General features: G+C 47.2%; 1 protein-coding gene and 1 non-coding gene across 3 annotated transcripts in view; one reads left to right on the top strand and one right to left on the bottom strand.

The window, feature by feature from the left end:
• The first annotated feature begins 960 nt into the window (after window positions 1-960).
• On the top strand, window positions 961-1,063 carry LOC111557638. Its single transcript, XR_002737876.1, has one exon. It is a non-coding gene; the product is annotated as a U6 spliceosomal RNA (small nuclear RNA).
• A 7,859-nt stretch (window positions 1,064-8,922) lies between these two features.
• Window positions 8,923-17,658, bottom strand: part of SPTLC1 (serine palmitoyltransferase long chain base subunit 1) — a 54,091-nt gene continuing 45,355 nt past the window's right edge. The window contains exons 13-16 of one of the 2 annotated variants that reach the window (XM_045043912.1): window positions 15,088-15,205; window positions 11,766-11,839; window positions 10,214-10,324; window positions 8,923-9,846 (exon numbers count right to left, since the gene is read on the bottom strand). In XM_045043912.1, the coding sequence (XP_044899847.1) occupies window positions 10,231-10,324; window positions 11,766-11,839; window positions 15,088-15,205 (286 nt within the window). In that variant the 3' untranslated portion in view covers window positions 8,923-9,846; window positions 10,214-10,230. Of the gene's footprint in view, window positions 10,325-11,765; window positions 11,840-15,087; window positions 15,206-17,658 lie in introns of both variants that reach the window. The other variant, XM_003995324.6, reaches the window with a different exon arrangement.

Raw genomic sequence — 17,658 nt, forward strand, 5'->3', positions numbered from 1 at the left:
GGGTGATGGGTATTGAGGGCACCTGTTGGGATGAGCACTGGGTGTGGTATGGAAACCAATTTGACAATAAATTATATTTAATAATAATAAAAAAAAGTCAACCAATATAACCCATCATATCAATGGGCCAAATCACTTGCATGTCTATTTGTCTTGATGTCTGCTTTCCAGAGGACCTGAACTTTATTCACTTGCTAAGGGCTATATACCAAAAACCCCATAGCAACTTAAGTTGATAAATGTAATAGTGACACTTTAGATGGATTTTCTTTACGATTAGTTACAAGGTAAGGACGCCCAGTGGCACTGCCACTGTTTAACGCACTGTTGTGGAGATCCTAGACAATGCCATAACGAAAGAAAAGGAAATAAGAGGTACAATGAACATCTACCTAGAAAAATCAGAAGAACCATCAAACTACAGTTGACTTTTTTTTTTAACGATTATTTATTTTTGAGAGAGACAGAGCACGAGCAGAGGAGGGGCAGAGAGAGAGGGAGACACAGATTTCGAAGCAGGCTCCAGGCTCTGAGCCATCAGCACAGAGACCCATGCAGGGCTTGAACCCATGAACCGTGAGATCATGACCTGAGCCAAAGTCAGATGCTTAACCAACTGAGCCACCCAGGTGCCCCAAACTACAGTTGACTCTTGAACAACATGAGGGTTAGAGACACTGACACCCATGTAGTACAAAATCCCCATACGACTTTGGACTCCCCAGAAATTTAACTACTAATAGCTTACCATTGACCAGAAACCTTATTGATAACGTAGTTGATGAACACATATTTTGTATATTATGGGTATCATACACTGCATTTTGATCATAAAGTAAGCTAGAGAAAATGTTATTAGGAAAATCATAAGAAAAAAATCTACATACAAGCGGTCCCACGTAGTTCAAACCCATGTTGTTCAAGGGGCAACTGTATTAGAACACATACAGGACTTCAGCAAGTTTTCCAGACCATACACTAAAGTTGAAATGATACACAGAAGATTAGCATCACCCCTGTGCAAGGATATGACATGAAAATTTGTGAAGTATATCATATTGTTAAAAAAATTTTTTAATGTTTATTTATTTTTGACAGAGACAGAGACAGAGACAGAGACAGAGCATGAGGTGGGGAGGGGCAGAGAGAGAGGGAGACACAAAATCCGAAGCAGGCTCCAGGCTCCGAGCTGTCAGCCCAGAGCCCGACAGGGGCTCGAACTCATGGACAGTGAGATCATGACCTGAGCTGAAGTCGGATGCTCAACCGACTGAGCCACCTAGGCGCCCCACATATTTTTATTAAGGATGGCCCTTGTAATGAGCGCTGGGTGTTGTATGAAAGTGTTGAATCACTAAATTCTACACTTGAAACTAGTATTACAGTGTATGTTAACTAACTGGAATTTAAAGAAAAACTTGGGGAAAAAAGGAAAAAAAAATCAATGGTCTTTTCCTCTGCCAGCAATAACCAACTATTAAATATAATAAAAGACGCAAATTACAATGACTACAACTATGAAGTACTAGGAATTACCCAAGAATCCAAAATCCTTCTATGTGGAAACAAAAACGCTAATAAAGGAGACTGAAGATCTCACTAAATACAAAGACATCCCATGTTCTTAAATAGGAACATTTGATATTATAAGATGGTTGATTCTTTTTAGTTTAATCTATGAATGAAATGCAGTATCAGTTGAAATTCCAGCTGGATTTCTTTTAAAGGAACTCAAGGAAGTAATTGAAAAATACATACGAAGACAGATCTATGAATAGTGAAGTCAATTTTAGAGAAAACAAAGGGAGGGTGTGTCCTGCCAGATAGTGGGATGTGGTGAGGGGTGTTTTATTTATTTTTTATTTTTTTAAAATGTTTTTTTATTTATTTTTGAGACAGAGACAGAGCATGAGCCGGGGAGGGGCAGAGAGAGAGGGAGACACAGAATCTGAATCAGGCTCCAGGCTCTGAGCTGTCAGCACGGAATCCGACGCGGGGCTCGAACTCATGGAGTGTGAAATCATGACCTGAGCTGAAGTCGGATGCTCAACCGACTGAGCCACCCAGGCGCCCCAAGGGTGTTTTAATAAAGCCATACCGAAACCAACACAAGGGCAGAAGGACAGACAAGGGAAAATGACAAATTGGAGACTGACCGGCATGTTTGTATGAGACTTAATAGAAGATAAAGTATAAAAATAAATTAATGGGGGGGAGGCGCCTGGGTGGCTCAGTCGGTTAAGTGTGCGACTCTTGGCTTCAGCTCACTCAGGTCATGATCGCACAGTTCGTGCATTCAAACCCTGCATAGGGCTCTGCGCCTGACAGCACAGAGAATGCTTGGGATTCTCTCTCTCTCTCCCTCTCCCCTGCTCCCTTTCTCTCTCTCAAAGTAAGCATTTTTAAAAAATTAATGAATGAATTAATTAATGAGGAAACAACAGATTGCTTAGAGAATGACATGGGACCACAGAATACAGAAGAAGAAAGATAAATTGCATCTCTACCTAATCTCAGACACGGGGACAGACTCTAAATAGATTAAAGACTTAAAAGTGAAAGAAAGAGACCGGAAATCAACAGAGAGCAGAGAGTGCTGAAAAGTCCTCAAACAAAAGCACAAACCATTAAAAAACAAACAAACAAACAAACAAACAAAAACAATGGCTCTCATTACATCAAAATTCAGGCTCTGTTCCACGAGAGCTAAGATACGGATAGCAGATATTAACAATGCAGGTGCATGAAACCATATGGGGTTATTGCTGAGCATAAACCAGGAACTCCTAGAAAAATAACCCAGGGAAAGTGGGTAATTCAAGTAGAAAAACAGGAAAATATATATACGGATTATACGAAATATATATACGAAATATACAAAATACATATACGAAATATATGAAATATATATACAAAATATATATACGAAATATTTTCAAAATAGGAGATCCTAATTGCAGTTTCAGGTTGATAAATGAGGACATAGGGGCATGATATTATTTAGACACGTTTTATTCCAGAAGAACAAAGGGGGAACATTTTAAAAAGTGGTTGCCTCCTGAGAGCGTGACTGAGCGTGGGGACAGTTGGGGTGGACATTTTTCACTACAATTTGATCTTCTAACCATGTGCATGCTTCATTTTGTGGATATTTTTAAATTTTAAAAGAAAAGGAACTAATGAAAAATAGCCTCAGCCACATCTTTCAAAAAGTTAAAGGAAATGTCTCACTCAGGAGTCACCCGGACAGAAAATGCTGTATAAAAATGAAAATCAACTCATAATAAGACCAGACGCCTAAATATGTGGCTAAGCCATAAAACTTCTGGGAGAAAGGAGAAAATCTTTTAAATCACTACTCACAGCAACCTCTGCCTGTCTTCACATGGCCTTCTCCTCAAGAGTAGTCATCTCCTTTCGCCTCTTAGGACACTTGTGATGGCTTCTAGGGCCCACCATTATAATTCACAGTAATCTCAGCTTAAAATCCTTAATCACAGCTGCACAGATCCCTTCTTCCAGATAAGGTAACTTTTCCAAGTTCCAAGAATTAGGACTTGATTCTTTGGGTGGCTATTATGCAATCTACTACAATATCCAATTCTCTTAGCAACATTTGTTGAAAAGACTATCCTTTTCCTGTTGGATTAGGACTTCGGCACTTTGTTGAAAATCAATTCACCATAAATATAAGGGTTTACTTCTGAACTCTCAGTGGTGTTCCATTGATATATCCTTGTATCAGTACCATACGTCTTGTTAACTGTAGCATCATAGTAAGTTTTAATAGCAGGTAGTGTAAACCCTTCAACTTTGTTCTTCTTTTTAATTGTTTTGCTGGGGCGCCTGGGTGGCGCAGTCGGTTAAGCGTCCGACTTCAGCCAGGTCACGATCTCGCGGTCGGGAGTTCGAGCCCTGCGTCAGGCTCTGGGCTGATGGCTCAGAGCCTGGAGCCTGTTTCCGATTCTGTGTCTCCCTCTCTCTCTTCCCCTCCCCCGTTCATGCTCTGTCTCTCTCTGTCCCAAAAATAAATAAACGTTGAAAAAAAAATTTAATTGTTTTGCCTACTATAGGTCTGTTTTTATATAAATTTTAATTTCTTGATTTCTTGATTTCTGCATAAAAGTCTGCTGGAATTTTGATAAGGACTGCACTGAATCTATAAATCAGTTTGGGGACTCTTCCAATTTATGAACATGGACTGTCTCTCCAATTATTTAAATCTTCTTCAATTTCTTATAGCGATATTTCAGTTTTTACGCTTCTCAGTGTAAAATCTTATGCTTTTGTTAAATTTATTATTTTATTCATTTTAATGCTATTATTCATGGAATTGTTTCCTTAGTTTCCTATCAGATCGTTGCTAATATACAGAAATACAATTCACTTATATATATATATATTGACCTGGTATCTTCTGAGCTTGCTAAACACAATTAAATGCTACAGTTTTTTAATGGATGTCTTAGAATTTCCTACAGAGTGTCATTTGCAAATATTTTTTTTTTCCAATTTGATGTTTTACCCCCTTATTGCACAGGCTAGATTCTCCAGGAAAATCGTTAAATATAATTTAGGACTTTTTCTGTCCATGTTCATGAGGAAAATTATATGTAGTTTTCTCTTCATGTAATTTGTCTGGCTTTAGTAGCATAGGTACCAAACAGGATGAACTGAGAGGTGCTCTCACCTCCTTTCTTTCTGAAAGAAATTTGTGACTGATTGGTATTAGTTGTTCTTTAAATGTTTGATAGAATTTACTGGATCTGGACATTTTTGTGGGAAGATCTGAAAATACTAATGCAATGTTACATTTCTATTCAGATTTTCTCCTTCTGAATAGAGTTTGTTTTGATAATTTGTGTCTTTCTTGGAATTCGTTCACGTCATTCAAGTTGTCTACTTTGTTGGCATAAGCCTGTAATATTCTCTTACAATCTTTCTGATTTCTGTAGGAATGGTAGTGATGTTGCCCCTCTAAGTTCTGATTTTGGTAACTTGTGTCTTCTGTTACTCTCTTGGCCAGTCCAACAAGTACTTGCCAATCGTTTCATTAATTTTCTCTATTTTTCTGTTTTCTATTCATTGATTTCTTCTCTTTCTTTCTTTCCTTCGGGCTCAGTTTGCTCTCCTTTTTCCACTTTCCCAAGGTGGAAATTGAAGTTATTAATTGGAAACCTTTCTTCTTTTCTAATCCAGGAGTTTAAAGCTACAAATTTCCTTCTAACCACTGCTTTAGCTGTGTCACATAAATTTTGCTGTTATATTTATTCAGTTCAGAACATTTAAGAAGCTTCCTTTGTGATTCTCCTTTGATCCATGAGTTATTTAGATATTTGGGGTTCTTTCGGTTTTCTTTCTTTTAAAAAAAATTTTTTTTAACGTTTATTTATTTTTGAGACAGAGAGAGACAGAGCATGAATGGGGGAGGGGCAGAGAGAGAGAGAGGGAGACACAGAATCCGAAACAGGCTCCAGGATCTGAGCGGTCAGCACAGAGCCCGACACGGGGCTCGAACTCACGGACCGTGAGATCATGACCTGAGCTGAAGTCGGACGCTTAACCGACCGAGCTACCCAGGCTCCCTTCTTCCTGTTTTCTATTGCAGATCTGATTTAATTGTGTTGTGGACAGAGAACATACGTTTTATGATTTCAATCTTTTTAAATTTATTGAGCCTGGTTTTATGGCCCAGCATGTGATTTGCCCTGAAGACTGTTTCACGTGCGGTTGAAAAGACGATGTATTCTGGAATTTCTGAGTAGGATGTTCTACAAACGTAAATAGGTCTGCTCAGTCAGTTGACCGTACTGTTCAGGACTTCTTTACGTACGAGTTTCTTTCTTGTTCTCACTTATTTAGGGTGGGCTTTTTCAAATCTCCGACTGTGACTGATAAATTATTCTTTCAATTATGTCAGTTTTGCTTCATGTATTTTAGGACTCTGTGTTTAGGAGCATATATACACTTATAATTGTTGGGGTTTCACTATGTAGTGACACTGTTATCATTCCGAAACGTCTCTGTTTGTCTGTAGCGATAGTTCTTGAAAGTTCTTTCTGATACCGACACAGGTCACTCCAGCTCTTTCACGGTTGTTTGCATGGCATACTTTCCATCTTTACTTGTGTCTTTGAACGTGAAGTTTCTCACAGACAGCACAGGTTTTTAAAAAAAAATTTAGTCTGCCTGCTAAGCTCAGCCTTTTGAATGAAATGTTTTGCCCATTCACCTTTGAACGTAATTGTCTATATGGTTGGGTTTTTGCTATTTATTTTTGCACCTCTGTCCTTTACTGCTTTCTTCTGTGTTGAATAGTTCTTAGTGGGGCGCCTGGGTGGCTCAGTCGCTTAAGCGTCCGACTTCGGCTCAGGTCACGATCTCGCGGTCCGTGAGTTCGAGCCCCGCGTCGGGCTCTGGGCTGACCGCTCAGATCCTGGAGCCTGTTTCAGATTCTGTGTTTCCCTCTCTCTCTCTCTGACCCTCCCCCATTCACATTCTGTCTCTCTCTGTCTCAAAAATAAATAAACGTTAAAAAAAAAATTAAAAAAAAATAGTTCTTAGTTTACTATCTTAATTCTTCTCATTTCCCCAGCCACTTCTTGATTTGATGGAGCTTCCCCCGAGCAGATTCCTCAGAAGGGCTTATGAACATAGTACCGAGCTCTTATTTTAAATTGTTTTTCTAGCAACTTCTTACTTGAAAGACAGCTTTTCTGGATATCTGATTCACATTTCTTTTTCCCTTGAATCTCTTGAAAAGGCTGCTCCCCTTTTGTTTTGCTTTGCATGTTGCTTCTGGAAGACGACTTTTTGCTTTACGTGTGTTCCGTCATCATTAGGCCGCCTACCCCGTTTTCCTCTCTACTAGGCACTAGATAGGAAAATAAAGTTTACGTATTCTCTACGGCATAATCCGTACTGTGGGTGTGGGTAATGGGTGGTTTTGTTTGATGTCCTCATACGGACAATGTTTTGGAAGGGTGGAGATAATGGAAGACTAGGTGGCCATAATCGTCCTCACACACTGTGTTCTGGGACACAAAGGTTTTACATCCACAAGGAAAGAGGGCATCAAGCCCGCACATCAGATCATTGACTTATCCTGCAGATTTTACGATGCACCTTTTCCACCCATGTGACGATACTTGTTACTGAAATGCATCTTACAACTGGCATATTACAGAGCCGTTCTAGTGGTTCATAAAACAAAAGCATACAGTCCCGCTGGTGCAGTTCTGGATTGGAAATACCGCTCTCGTTTCTGTCCCAGCTTGCTCAGAGCCCCACGTTTCCTGAGTTGGAACCCAGCTGTAGGTAACACAAAGGGAGGAGTTGTTGGGGTACTTCCTCTCCTGTGGATGACGATGCCGTGTTCACTTGGTCCCCAAATGGTTTCCGTGCTGCCCACCCCAGCCGCCGATGGAGCGTTCCAGAGCCCTCTTGTGGTTTCTTGGGAGAAATATGTGCCCTGCTTCAGGTTTGAGGGGTTTTCTCTCAGCATTCTGCCTCAGTTTTATGCAAGTTTACTGTTCCTAGCATATGTTTCTTTTGTGGTGCGTGTACCTGGATGCTGGTTATTGTACAGTTTTAACAGAAAGACTTTGGTTTTGGGTTTTTGTTCAAAATGCTGCTATGTTTCAAGGGCTGATGTCAGACAACATGTGTTGTTTTCACCACCTTTCCCAGGCACTTCTATCATTTTTATTTTTTTAACATTTTATTTATTTTTGAGACAGGGAGAGACAGAGGATGAACGGGGGAGGGTCAGAGAGAGAGGGAGACACAGACTGAAAAAGGCTCCAGGCTCTGAGCTGTCAGCACAGAGCCCGACGTGGGGCTCAAACTCACGGACCGTGAGATCATGACCTGAGCCAAAGTCGGACGCTTAACCGACTGAGCCACCCAGGCGCCCCTCTTCTATCATTTTTTTTTTTTTTTTTACAAAGTAGCTGAATGTATTTATTTTTTTTAAACGTTTATTTTATTTTTGGGACAGAGAGAGACAGAGCATGAACGGGGGAGGGGCAGAGAGAGAGGGAGACACAGAATCAGAAACAGGCTCCAGGCTCTGAGCCATCAGCCCAGAGCCCGACGCGGGGCTCGAACTCACGGACCGCGAGATTGTGACCTGGCTGAAGTCGGACGCTTAACCGACTGCGCCACCGAGGCGCCCCTCTTCTATCATTTTTAAAAAGTAGCAATGACCATCTGGATGTTGATTTACAAAATATTTTAAAAGTAGCTGAAAAGTTGCTATCATCATCTGCTAATAAAAATGACAGCTCTGGGGCACCTGGGTGGCGCCCAGAGTTGAGTGAGTTGAGGGTCCAACTTGATTTTGGCTCAGGTCAAAATGGATCACGGGACTGAGCCCTGCGTTGGGCTCCACACTGATCGTGGAGCCTGCTTAAGATTCTCTCTCTCTCCCTCTGCTCGCACTTCCCTCTCTCTCTATTAAAAGAAAAACCCCACAGCTCTGGCATACGTGTAGTCAGAGAGGCCTAGGCTCCCATCAATAGAAGTCTAGGGAATTCCAGATAACATACACTGAAGAAAGACACTAAGAAATGTACTTAATATTCTTTTTTTTTTGTTTTTTGATTTTTAAATGTTTTTATTTATTTCTGAGAGAGAAACAGAGCACAAGCAGGGAAGGGGCAGAGAGAGAGGGAGACACAGAATCTGAAGCAGGCTCCAGGTTCTGAGCTGTCAGCAAAGAGCCCGACGCGGGGCTCGAACTCTCGAACCGTGAGATCATGACCTGAGCCAAAGTTGGAAGCTTAACCGACTGAGCCACCCAGGCGCCCCTGTACTTAATATTTTCTAAACACAGACACCAAGACTACTACCCTACCTACGTGGAAAAGTGAAAATCCAGAGGCTATTCTGTTGAACACATTACACATGCATATAGACTGATTGTCAGGAATGTAGGTTTATTTCATTAAAAAATATAACGAAAAGATACATCCCCCAAAGACAGTACTGTATCCTTTAAAGCAGCAGCGATCACAAGGCACATATGTACGAAATACCTCAAGCAAAATAGAAACTAAACATTAAAAAATATGTTATTTAAAAAGATGTTGAAGACCATTTGTTAATATGAACACATATTATAAAAATGGCATTATTACTTTTTTTTTTTTTAACAATTTTACTCCTTTCCCTTTACTAAGAGAAGAAACAACGGTGTAATATTTACACACTACCTTGTGGCACACGGCACAAGAAAAAACAGATAGCTAAAGTCCAGCTTAAAAATTTTATTTTTAGTGCATTCACATTTTTAGATATTTGGAATTCATAAGCTGAAAATAAAAATAATTTTCCTTCGCTTAGAAAAAGACAGTAGTTATATGTCCTTAGGCAAACCCACTCTACAAAAAAGGAATACATTCAAGATATTCTAAAATATCAAGGACATGATTTCTATTCTGGGATCGTCACAGTAACCCTCCTCCTAAAACAGATTAGAAGTCCACACACAATAAATGTGAAGGTCAACTATATTAAACTAAAATAGTATTTGATTTAAATTATTGCTCACTTAGGAAATACAATGAGTAGTCATTCTCCAGTTAGGGATGCTAAGGTAAGCTGTTACAAATGCATATAAAAACTCTAGGATTCAAATATAATGAAAAGTTTGTCACGACAGCACAAAGAGTGCTTCCTTATACATTAGCCACCACTGGGCTTCACGGGATGGAGACTGCGTAAGACGTGGTTGAATTAGATCCTCACAGATACGTTTTGTGTCCTAGACGGTGAAGTGCTCCTCTAAGCTTTAATGCTGCAGAGATGCTTTGCTAGGAAACGTTAGGAGTGCTCGCACAATTACTATTAGAGGGAGAAAAGATAAACTGAAGCTCCATTTTTAAACGGCAACAACAAAAGAATATAAAATACTAGTATAATAAAACATTTAAATAGTACTAAACTGCACAATTTAAATATCGGTTATATGCTGTCATTAGTTTTCTTCTTAAAAAACCAGTTCCTGGGCTTTTAGGTGTGTGTGTGTGTGTGCGTGCGCGTGTGTGTGCGCGTGTGTGTGTTTAAATAACCAGCATCCTCCTCGTGGCGGTCTGCCGAGTCCACACCCACGTGATCGGTCGGTGGCCACCCTGCCAGGTACCCGCAGGCCTCTTCCAGGTTGCTCGGCGGCAACTGGGAGGCCTGCGCGTGCCGCACGGCGACTGCCCACCTGGCCCTGGGACCCGCCTACAGCAGCACGGCCTGGGCCACCTCCTTGATTGTGCGTGCGGCTCTCTCCAGTTCTTCGTCTGTCTGTTCCACTGTGACCACGACCCTGATGCTGAGAAACAAGGACACAGAAAATCGTCAGAGGAGGCTGTGCCACCTGTCACGGCATGGCAGAGTCGAGCGACTGTGGCAGGGACCCTCCGCCCGAAAGCCCGAACCCTGACGGGCCATTTTCAGAAGTCTGCCACTTGAGGCCCGACTGCAACCTTGTGGGGGGCTCTGGGTGCCAGGAGCTCTGCCTGAGGAGCACCGGGCCCAAGGCAGGAATTCACGTTTCTCAGATCAGGGAGTGTTTACGTGCTGACGCTCACATTTACAGCTCCGTGAGTCGTGTGGAAGTTCTAGAGTACTCGGAGGCAAGGCAGACATGTTTAAGTTTTCAGGCAACTGAACACAAAACAGCATCGGCTCTCCTGGGCACTCCTCCCTCTTCTCTCCCACCCCCCCTGCAAACATCCGGACGGTCCACTGGGCACTTGCACTGAGCTGCACTGTGCTGGGCAGGGAGCGCTGAGGGAACAGAGCAAGCAGGGACCCTGTTGTCCCGAGACACAAGACCGCACCTTGCCTGGGCGCAATTAGAACGGGGTAGGCTCGCTAAGCCATTCAGGGCTGCTGCCCCTGGTCTGGCCCTCCAGGTCCGCACAGGCTCAGACTCCAGTCTCCCGGGTCCTCCCTGGGCCTTCCCGCTCTCCAGCGTCTCTCCTGTCTCCCTCAAGCCTGTCTTCTGTCTCCCCAGATGCACCTGAGGGTCTCCACACCACTGCACAGCCCGCTGGACGCCGGCGTGGACAAGTCTGCCTGACACACTCGATCTTCTGGGCTTGGCTTAAGTATCACCTGCCCTCGGAAGCCCGAGTCCCTTCCAGGCCAGAACGAATCGTGCCCTCCCCCTGTGACCTCACGGACCTCATGCTGTGACCCTGACACTTCATGCTCTGGGTGTCTACCTCCTTTGACTATATTTTAAGTGTTACTGAAGAGTACCGATTGTAAATCAAGAGTCAAGGTGCCCTCCCCCCACGTAGGGTTTCTTGAACCTGTCTAGATTTTCCCCACCGTTGCTTTCTTTTTCCCTGGGCGGTCTGGGAGTGTCTGCACTCCCAAATGCACCCCATGGCGTTCCAGCCAGCGGCCGGATGTGCCCCTCCCTCAGGATGGTCCTCCCGGTGGACGTGGCTGGCACAGCCCGTCGCCTTCGAGGTGTGACAGACGCACATCTGCTCATCAGAACCTCGGCCGCCCCCGTCCAGTCCTGGGATCGCGGATACCTCTTTAGGTTAACTGGGAGGGTCCGGCGAGTCCTGGGGGGGCTTTACAGGTAAAATCGGAAAATGGCTACTTTAAGAACAGGAAAGAGGATGAACTACATTTTAGGGACACACTTCCTTATCCTGCGGCAGCATTTCAGACGTTTTCACGACAGAATACGCTTTATGGAGTTTTTCAAGTAGCAAAAGCAAGAGTCACGTCACGTTTGAACGTCCACCCACCTCGGCGGAGGGAGGCACTTCTCCTCTTTCTCCAGGTAGCGTGCCTGAGTTAACGCGATGCTCCTGTCCATGCACTGCGTGAAGAGAAGGGACACGTTTGCGAGCTGGGCTGCGGACACGGCAGGCGTCCCGACGGGAGGTACTCTGCAAGGCCATCCTTAACCGCAGGTTAGTTCATTTTCCCAGTCACGATAGCGAGAAGGCGAAACGCCACAGACGTGCCCCCAGCGGCCCCACCACCTTCCGTGCCTCCGCCCAGACCTCCTGCAGGGCGTTCGCTCTGCGAGGCCCCGTGAGCGGCCCACGCCGCATGGCCGTCAAGTACTGTGAGTGAGACGCAGCCAGTGCCACGGACAGATGGGACTTTTCCTTTTCCTTCATTTACGTTTAAATAGCCACAGAGGACTGGGGGTTTCCATTTTCAACAAAGCACAGTCAGGACAAGGGCAACAGTACCAGCAAAGCCCCGGAAACTAACCAGAGCTGAACTTGGTCGTAAACGGGAGGACGGTTTCACAGCCCAACAGCCTACACTTCAGGTGCCAGCAACTCCTCTGACGGCCGTGGGCACCTCTGCCCAGGCGCCACCAGGCTTCAGAGTCTGGTGTCACCCACGTTTTGCACAGCTTCTCCACACATTAACCACTTGTTGATATTCTCACAAAGTTAAAGTATACTCCTTCAAAATTAAGGATAAAAATCCTATCGAAGTAATGGTTCATCAGGGTTTCTTTTTGGGGGATGAAAATATTTTGGGCTGAGGCAGGGGCACAACCTTGTGGTACATTAAAGGCCCCTCAACTCTATCTTCTAAAAGCGAGAAGTTTCTGGTATGCGAATCGTATTTATAAACAGTCAGAGGGGCACCTGGGTGGCTCAGTCGGTTAAACATCCGACTCTTGGCTTCGGCTCAGGTCATGATCTCGCGGTCCGTGGGTTCGAGCCCCACGTGGGGCTCTGTGCTGACGGCTCAGAGCCTGGAGCTGCTTCCGATTCTGTGTCTCCCTCTCTCTCTGCCCCTCCCCCGCTCACACTCTGTTTCTCTCTCTCAAAAGTAAATGAGCATTAAGACAATAAGGAAAAAAACAAAAACAGAACAGTCAGAGCAGGGGTGGCCTCAAGGAAGGAACCGCTGCTCCCAGGCTGGGCAGTGAGGAAGTCTGCTTGAAGAGGGGCCGTCCCGACCGCTGCCGGGCGGGTCTCCCTCTGCTAGAAAGACGGGAAACGGCAGCAGGCAGCGCGGCCAGACGGATACGGATGCTCCGTCTCAGTGTACTTGGAGAAGTTAACTGCCTGAGAACACCCGGACCGGCTCTGATCCTAGGCCTGGCTAAGAAACGTCCTAAACCATCGCTCTTTGTAAAAACAGTGTCTCGTCAGGCAACTCAACAAGAACTTAGCGAAACCGGGTTCTGCAAAGCTTAAGTGAGAGTTCCAACGCCACAACCATCCCTCTCAGATACGGAACACGGAGCGTGGAGCGGAGCTTAGCGTGGGGACCCAAAGACACCGCAAGACCCCGCGTTTCTGCACAAATGCGGCTTCCGGACCGTGTTCGCGCCCCTCCCCCGAGCCCTGCCCGCTCTCCTTCCGCTCTCCCCGGATGTCCTCCGGCTGGGGCCTCAATTGGGGTCCGGCATCGGGGAGCTGTGCAGACTGTCGCCTTCTCCTCTGTTCTGAGGACGGGCCCCCCTTCCGTCGCCTGCCCTCTGCAGTGTCTCTGACTCCAGGAGAAGGAGGCCCCCACGGCCGCGACGTCTCGAGGACAGAGACGGGGGCTCCCGTGGCAGGAGTGCGGCCCCGGCCCTGCGGCGTGAAGCCCGTGTAGAGCCGTCCCGCGGGGGCCGGAGGAGGCCGGGCGGGGGGGGGGGGGGGGATCCGCGAGGGGGCTCGAGGCCCCGACGGGCTGCTCTGGGCTGCGTTCATCACACCAGCGGGCACCCCTGCTGGGAGCACAGGCTGGGCCGTCACATGGAGCCGGTGTGACTGACCTGACTCTCCCTGTGGTGTCCACTTAGCCTGCGTTTAATGTACGAAGCGTGTCGCGGCACGTCTCTAAGAACCCTAACCTCGAGGATGCCGTCCTTTCTGTTCGGCCCGTACACATGTACGTGACATCGCAGTAAAAACGCGGATGGGGTGAAAGGCGCCGGCGGGAGGTCGGTTCCCGTGAAAGAGAGTCTGTCTTTGTCGAGTTTGCAGAGCCGCACGGGGGGGTGGGGGGGGGGGGAGGGGGGCCCTGTGGCACCTGGGCCCTGGGGAACGGGCGCTGCACCAGCCGGACTGCTCATCACCTCACACGGTTCCTGAGATCCCCTGAGCCGGGGATCTCACGTTCTGGGTCTGGTTCCGTTTTATAAGCTGACAGACTCCAGAAGGCCACCAACTGCACAAAGCCCTCCCCGACCTGTCCTTCCTGATGGCGGCTTCACACACTGGAAGAGGGAGGGCGGCTAAAAAGCCGAGATCGGCCTCAACCCCGGTCTCCGTACCGACCAGCCACACCACCGCGAAGAGACCCGACCTCCCGGCCACGGTCAGCCAAGGGCACACGACAGACAACAGCCATCATCCTGACGTCACGGTGACCTCGGAGCAGAGCCCCTGGAAGGGACCGCCAGGACAAGCGGGACGAGAAGGCAGAAAGAAGCCTGCCCCATTCCCAGGCGCATGCTAGCCGCACTGCAGTCGGGGGAAAGGCAGGGCCGTCCCAGCACGGGTGCTCGCGGGGTCCCAGGCCCTTCCATCCGAGCGTGAGCACGAGCAGCATGTGGGGGGAGCGGGGGCGGAGGGGGCAGGGCTCCAGGGAAGGGGCCGGTGGTCTTCCCCAGGGAGGCATTTCTTAGTTAATAATGAAGTTACAATTAGTAGTAAAATCACTTTCAGGAGACACAGATATTTAAATCAACCTCCAAACTAGGTCTGGTGAAGAAGCGATCTTTCTTCCTTTCCAGTTCCAGTCTCAGCTGCGTTGGGGGGCACCTGTCCAGTGCTGCCTGTGACCAGCACTCATAATGCCATCCCCACCCACAGGTACGAAAGCCTGGCTTTGAAAATGCCGTGCGAACGGGTTTTCTGGAAGGCTAATTATGTAGAGCGCAAGGAAAGTGTATTTGATACAACGGAGCGCAGAACACGACAACTTCAACGCGAGCGGAACCTGACCGGGCAGATACAGTGCGGCCTGTCAGCACAGATGTGCCCCGAAGGCCCGGGGACCAGAACGGTTCCACAAGAGGGCTGCGTCCCGGGGCAGAGAGATCCTTCCTAAGACGGGACGCAGAAGACGCTGCTTGGGCTCGGGGTACGACCGCACACTTACGTGATTCACAATCTCCTGAAGAAGTTTAACATCATCTTCTCGAGACCCAGTGCTCTCTTGCAGCTGCAGGTGAAATGCGGGAGAAAATGACTCCCCCACCACTTTTAGCCCAGAAATGCTGAAAGGAAACACACAGCGTAAGTCCCTTCCGGGTGCAACGGTGTCGCGCAGAAAAATAACTACGAAGTCTGCATTCATGAGCGGAGCAGAACCCCGTGGTCTTCCCAGGAGGCGTCACACGGCGGGGCTCCGATCCCACAGAGACAGCGGGGATCCGTGCTCCGGGCGGTGCTCCCTGGTGGAGACGCCCCTGCCCCTGCAGGGCCCGCTGTGAGTTGGCGGGAAGAAGGCTCCCTGTCCTGGCGGACGTCACTGGCTCACACAGCACAGAAAACAGGAGTCATCCCCAGGCTTCCACCGGGAGGGGAGGCCGGCGGGCCCTGCTCCCTCCTCCCCGCCTCCCCAGCTCCGGCGGCCCCTCCTCACACTCCCGCTGGGTCCCGAGGCCTGGCCCTCACGCGCTCTCCTCATCTGCCCCTCGCTCTGACTTCCACTGCTGCCTAGTAAGCCGGGTCCGGCCCCAGGATCACCTCCTGCGGCCTCCCTCCCAAATCGCTCCTTTCGGGAAGCGTCTACACATTCATTTTCTATTACTCTGCCTCCTTCACGACTACTCACTGCTCATTTCTCTTGTTTCCTTGCTCATTTATCTGGTCTTTCATAAATGACAGAGAGGAGCTCTAACACTAAAGACGCTGCATCTTGACCACCGGAAGTATGATCAGGTTACGAAGTTCCTTTCCTATTTGCATGTTTACTGTTAAGTTTTACTTGGATTATGATTATTTTCATTTTAGGATTAATAGCACAGACATCTGCAGCTTCTCAGGGAGGGAGAGAGATTCCTTTAGGCGTGAAATCCCGTGTTTTCAAATCATTATTACAGACGTCATGAGGCCCGCGCATCAGGTTCATTTACAGTCCGTGTTTATCCTGTGATAATAATAGTTTGATTTCTGACCCACCTGCTAGACTGACTACAAACGGTGGCATATGACTGCCGGAAACTGAGCTGCACATTTGAAATCGCCTTCATTACCCAGCTTCCCTTAGAAAGATATGCTTTTCCCTCAGAATATAATGGGCGCAAGAAGCACTTTCTAGTACACGGGATTCCTTCAACATGTTTAGGACTCAATGAGCTTTGCTAAATGACCGTGTGCCAAGTATCAAGGGAGGTGCGAGAAGCTAACTTCACTGGCCTTTCAGACCACCAACCAAGACCGGTAATCTGGGTCTCCTTTCCTTAAGTGTAGTATGTCCTACAGGTTTCTCAATAAACCAGGTAGCAGCACAGTGCAGAAAAACACATCATCAAATAGGGGTTTACTCCAGAATGCAAGCACGGTCTAACAGGAGACAATTCTCACAGTGAAATTCAGCATGAGACAAGTCTCCAAATCTAGGAATAATCTGATCAATACCACCTACAAAAAAATCCCGTAGTACAACGTTTCGTACTTTAAAACAACCAACTGAGCTACCCATGCGGCCCTGATGTTTCACACTTAATGAAGAAAGACTTTTGAGTTGGAAATGACAGAAAATGTCTATTACTACTATTACACAAAATGTCTAGCGACCTAGAGCAACGCGATGAAAGAAAAAAAGAACTAAGATGTTTAAGAATTTGGAGGAAGATGGGGCGCCTGGGTGGCGCAGTCGGTTAAGCGTCCGACTTCAGCCAGGTCACGATCTCGCGGTCCGTGAGTTCGAGCCCCGCGTCAGGCTCTGGGCTGATGGCTCAGAGCCTGGAGCCTGTTTCCGATTCTGTGTCTCCCTCTCTCTCTGCCTCTCCCCCGTTCATGCTCTGTCTCTCTCTGTCCCAAAAATAAAAATAAAAAACGTTGAAAAAAAAAAAAAAAAGAATTTGGAGGAAGAGAGAATAATTACTGCAGACGATAGGACCTCTACGTACATCATCACACGCAGAATGATACAAACGTCTAGAATAAATAAGAGCTTGGAAAGACTGCTGGAGATCAGATCATGAGGACACAGCACAAATGCCAGAGAAGACGGGCTACCAGCTGGCGGGAAGGTGGGGTCACGGGAAAGAGGCAGTTAAGAGAAGAGAGGACAGAGTGTGCCTGAACGCTAATCAAATCGCTCGGAACGGGTGACGGCAGGAAGGGGACGGCCGAAGGCGCTGAGTCCTTACGGAGGAAGAGCTATGACTGCAGGAGGCAAGCCCCCCAGCCCACCCCCCGCCCCCGCCCCGGTTGTCACACCGGGGAGGAGCGGTTTGGATGCCGGTATGCGTGCACGTCCGTGAGGGAAGATGTGGAGGTCTGAGTGACAGCATGAGGCCGGGCTGTCTGCCAACACCGGGCGCAGGGCAGACAGGGATCTGGGGGCTTCGGAGGAGAAGACGGGAGGGCGGAGGAGGGCTGGGCTTACAAAAGGGGCACACTGCTACACCGGACAGAATGAAGGGCGCTTCGGTTGGTGTTCCTGAATCCGCAGTGGCTCCAGTGTGCCGTGCCGGCACATTAACATTTCATAAAGCAA

Source organism: Felis catus, chromosome D4 (assembly GCF_018350175.1).
Source record: "Felis catus isolate Fca126 chromosome D4, F.catus_Fca126_mat1.0, whole genome shotgun sequence".
Taxonomy (NCBI): Eukaryota; Metazoa; Chordata; class Mammalia; order Carnivora; family Felidae; genus Felis; species Felis catus.